A 5,586-nucleotide genomic window follows, 5' to 3' on the forward strand; every position below is an offset into this window, starting at 1 on the left:
AAAAAAAAAAAAAAAAAAAAAAACAAGGAACAGCCTATATACATTACATTAGAGAAATCAAATTATTTTATATCAGCATCAAGCCATTTAAAATAACAATGATCAAAATGAAACATATTCAAGTGTCACAAAGCATACTGACATAAATTATTACTATGTAAAAATATTGATTAAAACTGGAAAAGCACATCAAAAAAAAATCTATGTGTAGCTGTTTTTATCTTTTGTGAAAAACCCTTCAATTAATGTTTTTAATAAAAGGAAAATGAACTCTAAGATTTACAGCTTTATGGTGAGCTTTCCAGCCAGCATCTCTTTCCCCCTGTTCAAAGTTAAACATCTGATTCCACTGGAAGAGATCACATCTACTGCTTCACGGTTACCAGACACAATTACCAGGTAGTTCTCATGTTCTCCAAATCATGAGAAAATTGTACTCTTACCTCTGGATAGTTCTGCCCAAATGACTCTGCAACGAAACAAAGAAAGAGCTGGTGAAAACTGTGCCACATATCAGGGACCACCCCAGCTCCTAAGTGTGAGCTATATATATGAGTGAGTGAATATATATATACATATGTATGAGTGATTACTGTCCTCTACGTGCTAGGCCCCAGGTTTCATCCCCAGTACCACAAACAGAACAAAACATATCAGTAGTTGGGCAAGTGAAGGGGTGACGGGGGACTGTGCCCTTTTGGGGTTTCCGTGAGGTCACATCTATTTTCATTTCAATGGTTTTTGTCCTTTTTATTTTCATTATCTGAGTTTTCCTGAGGCTATATAATCTGTGATGATGATGATGATGATTTTGTACTGGGGATAGAACACAGGACCTTGCGCTTGCACGTGGTGCCACTGAGATAAATCCCCAACCCTTAACCTATGATTACTGAAACAAAGGGAATGCAGAAGCAAATATGAGAATCTAGCAAATTTATACCTAGGCAAACATTAAAGAGATCTGTAAAACATCTAAAACAATGTCATTCTCATTTTTGGTTTTTTAAAATAAAACATTCATATAATTATGTAATAAATACATTATAACTTTTTAAATAAGCTTTAAAAACTATGCTTTAACTTCTAAATGACTAAATATCCATAGATATAGCCACACAAACAAAAGTCTTTGAAGATCCTAAAAGTATAAAGGATCCTAAGATAAAAGCTTGGGAAATGTTGATATATATATATCCAGGTCTAGTTTTCCCCAACATATTCTCTAGGCATTGCACAGTGTATTTCCATAGTTACTAAAATGAAGAGAAAGGAAAGGCAAGAATCAAATAATTTCAGTCAAATTATCCTAAATTCCAACTACTGGGGGCCAGGGATTTAGCGCAAGAGTCCTGTCTGCCTTGCAAGCACAAGATCCTGAGTTCAATCCCTCATACCAAGAAAAAGCCAATCAGCAGAGATCACTTCTGGTGCTGGCTCCTAGAGAAGTTTCAGTTAACTCATGGTCCAAAACATTCAATGCAAATTTTCAGATAAACAATTCCTAAGTTTAAAAGTGCATTCGGTTCTGAGCAGCATGATGTCTCATCCTTACAGACCAAGACAGGGTCATTCCTTTGCCTCATGTATCTACATTGTTTCTGCCACCCACTGTTACTTAGTAGCCATCTTCATTACCACATCAACTGCCTAAGCATCACAGTGCTGGCATTCAAGTAAAACCTTATTTTACTTAATAGTGGCCCAAAAAGCATCATTATTATGTATGTACAAGGAAAAAAAAAACACAAAACATAATGCATTTAGGACTTGGCAAAGATTCACACTGGAGTTTTTGGAACCTATTCCCCAATGATATAGAAAGATTACTAAATGTAGCAGAACTGGGTGGTAACATCATCTGATTAAATACACAGTTCTCTGCATTCCTTTCTTATGCAAATAGAAAGGAAAAGAATTACAGGCATCCACCAAGAGGCCCTGCTCTGGAGTTTTTAATTCCACTATATAAGAACTCATTATGCTACAGCAGGGACAACAAAACACAACAGGATTACAGCAAGACCACTCCAAACATCTTTACAGCATAATACATTCTAATATAAATTCTAGCCTGGCATGCATAAGGCCCTTTGAAAAATCTGCAGCACACCCTTCCCTCAACACAGATACATAAAGACAATAATAGTGTCAGGCACTGAAGGAATGAAGGAAGGAAAGAATAAATAAAATGCTGCCATTAAGGCACATGGAGCAAGCCTGCTGTAATCTCAGCTCTCTGGAGGCTGAGGCAGGAGGTTTACCCTGAGTTTGAGGCCCGCCTGGGCTACATAGTGATTTCAAGGAGGCCAGTCTGAACTATATTGTGAGACTCTGCCTCAAAAAAAAAAACAACAAAAGAAAAACAGTAAAAAATAGTAAGTTAAAAATAAAAAATAAAACAAAATGCTTAAGGAAAAAAATAAGACACATGACGTGTAGAAAATTATGACATCTTAGTTAAGGTCCCCAAATCTGAACAAATGAAAAGCATTCCTACATTCCTAGATGGGAAAGCTTAATGGCTTTTTCAAGTTAATAAATTTTATACCATTCCAGATGAATTAAAGTCATACTAAAAAATTATTAACATATTATAAGGTCACTGATGTATAAAGGTAACATTTCAATTTACTGGATGTATTTCATATACAATTCTCCAACCAGAAAGGAAAAGCATTATAATTCCTCTCTCATATAACACATACAAACAAATTCCAGATAAATTTAATTTAAAAATTCTCTTTAGCCAGGCGTATGCATGCAATCCTAGCACTCAGGAGGCTGAGGCAGGAGGACTGCTATGAGTTCGAGACCAGCCTGGTCTACATAGTGAGTTCCAGGTCAGTGTCAACTACATAGTGCGACCCTGTCTCAAAACAAAATTTTTTTTTTCTTTTTAAGGTCTGGGTATTTAGCTCAGTGGTCCTGGTGCCTGCCTTGGAAGAGCAAGGACCTGAGTTCGATCCCTGGTACCAAAAAGAAAAAGAAAAATTCTTTTTAAGTCTTAGGAGAAAACTCTAGGAAACCATATATACAACTTAGGGCAGGGAAGATTTTAATCAAGAGAAGAAAACCAAAAGCTCTAAGAGAGAAATCAGAACACCTTGCATGGCAAAAAAGTTCAGTCAAAAGATAGCACAGAAGAATTAATATCTACATTATAGAGCAATGTTTACACATTGATAAGGAAAGACAACCAAAAAGAAAATGTAGAAAAACAAATCATAGAAGGAAAAAAATCAGATGATCTTTAAACAAAGGAAAACATGATCACAGTTAAAACAGAGAAATATAATCAAAGTGAAATGTCACTTTCCTGAATCACATGGGGAAATTTAAGAATGACAAGAAGTACTGCTTAGCTGAGTTACAATAATTCTCTCAGAACTTTCCATTAGGGTTAATAAAAAGACAAAAGATGTGTATGATAAAACCTCATTTTTGTTAACATCTGTACATGAATACACAGGTACATGAATGTGGAGAAAAACAGGGAAGGAGATATATGTGATTATCAACGAAGAAGGGAAGAGAGTAAAAAAATCACATTTTAAAAAACAGTCAAAATTATATATGAGAATGTGCGGCTACATTAACAACTGTCAGATCTATTATCTCTTACGTGAAAAACAAATTGCAAATAATGTGTAAAAACTAGTTCTAGCCAGGCACAGAAGTGTGTACCTGTAATCTCAGCTACACATGAGACAGAGGCAGGAGAAGGCAATCACTTGAGCTCAGGGATTTGAGGCCAGACTGGACAACAGTAAAAAGCAAAAAGCAAGTCTTTATAGGGCCGGGGATTTAGCTCAGTGGTTCCAGCACCTGCTTCGCAAGCACAAGGGTCCAAATTCGATCCCCGGTACCAAAACTAAATAAATAAAATAAAAACCAAGTCTTTATAAATTTTGTGTAAATATTTTTATGTAAGCAATGAAAATCATTAAAAACATTTGAGGTGGAGGAGAAAACTACTTTTGCCTGTGAATGTATTTGCACTGTTTCTGCTATTTTAACGAATATGCCCTATATTTGTTAACCTAGAAAACATCAAAGGAAACAACATTCACAGGTGAAACAGCCACTGGCCTTTCCAAGCATAAACTCAATGGTTTCTTTGAAGTGCTCAGACTTCCACTGGTTATTAACAGAGCTGCCACCTGCTGAATGCTTATGTCCAATCCCGTACCAGAATTTGTGTTTAATCTTACCGGATTCTGTCAATTCCCCGATAAGTGGGGTCGTTACACCCCTTTTGACTGATGGATAAAACCAGGTGTAAAGGTTAAATCATCTCTCAAATTCAGAGTCAAACACTGGCAAAACTGTGACCCAAAAGCTGTACTTTTAGCTACACTGTAACTACATGAAAAATCCTAGAACTTTGCCCAAATTTGACACCATATTTACTACTCTATGACCCTCTAGATGTTCTCCCACACCCTCTCCGTGTGTTTTCTTTTCTCCTCAGAGATAAACAGTGGTTTTGTGCTCTGGCTCCTTCAGGGCCAAGGAATGTGATTCTAACAAGCAAAGGGAACTAACAGTGAGCTACTTATGTTCGGGACTTGCTGAGGGCTTTTCTTCACAACAAACAGTTTACTTTGTTCTATCTGCCCAAAAAATAATCCTTTTTGCAATGGACGCAAAAGAAAAATGAGGATTTAAGCATTCCATTTATCCTTTACCTATAAAGCTCATGCTAGGCACACAAAAGGCATCTGGTGTTATACCACCAGCCCAAGGTCAACTCTTTTTGTCCATTTTGTCTCCCACACCTTCCTAAAATCATAGTACAATAATCTACCTTCAGCTCAAGACCAAAGCTGCCTAAGCACTAAATGCAGCAGTTCTCTGCCAACCCTCAGTCTCAACTGCTCTACAACTGGCTTCTATGGAAAGGCACCATACTAACCTGTGTTCTACCTCTATGTGGAAAAATACAAGGAAGCCACTTAAAAATGTGCCTAGGTAAGAACTATACAACTGTTAGCTAATTTTTCATTCTTCTTCTTATCCGTTATATAGATAATTGTCCTACATTTTGTTTCAAATTTTTCTTTTCTGCCCCTTCCACGTTCCCCTAGTCATCTACTCAAACCTAGCCCACCTATCGGATGATTATAAATCTCTCCTGTCTCCTGAACGAAGTCCCCTAAAGAGATCCAATGCCAACTCCTCTCCAGATGTCCTTAAATCCTATAACACCATTACTCAGACCCATCATTTCCCCTTCACGTTCTTCCTTGCCACCACTATATGCAGTCAGTTCTCCAATTCTGTCAACCCTTTCTCCTCAATGTCTTTTTCTTTCCATTTCCCAGCTCAGGCCTTCATCACTCACCTACCTTCCTTATCTCTAGTTCTCTGTACTGGTTTACTTCCCTCCAAGACGCAACTGCAGTCTACTGTCAGATAAACCTTACAAATCAGAACTCCAATTGAGCTACTCAGGTCAAAAGTTCAAGGCCAGCCTGGGCTACATGTGAGTTCGAGATCAGTCTGAACTACATAACAATACCCTGTGTCAAAAAACAAACCAAACCACACACATACACATTCTCTCTCCTCTCCCCCCCCACC

The 5,586-nt window shown here is 37.3% G+C and overlaps 1 protein-coding gene across 2 annotated transcripts in view; it reads right to left on the reverse strand.

Moving 5' to 3' along the window:
- The window catches only part of Rbbp5 (RB binding protein 5, histone lysine methyltransferase complex subunit), a 32,494-nt gene that overhangs the window by 24,792 nt on the left and 2,116 nt on the right, over positions 1 to 5,586 (reverse strand). For both annotated transcript variants that reach the window (XM_010613046.3, XM_010613048.3), the window contains exon 2: positions 444 to 469. In XM_010613046.3, the coding sequence (XP_010611348.1) occupies positions 444 to 469 (26 nt within the window). The remainder of the gene's footprint in view (positions 1 to 443; positions 470 to 5,586) is intronic.

The sequence above is a fragment of the Fukomys damarensis genome, unplaced genomic scaffold, assembly GCF_012274545.1.
Source record: "Fukomys damarensis isolate Sample0158 unplaced genomic scaffold, DMR_v1.0_HiC HiC_scaffold_11, whole genome shotgun sequence".
NCBI classification, from domain to species: Eukaryota; Metazoa; Chordata; class Mammalia; order Rodentia; family Bathyergidae; genus Fukomys; species Fukomys damarensis.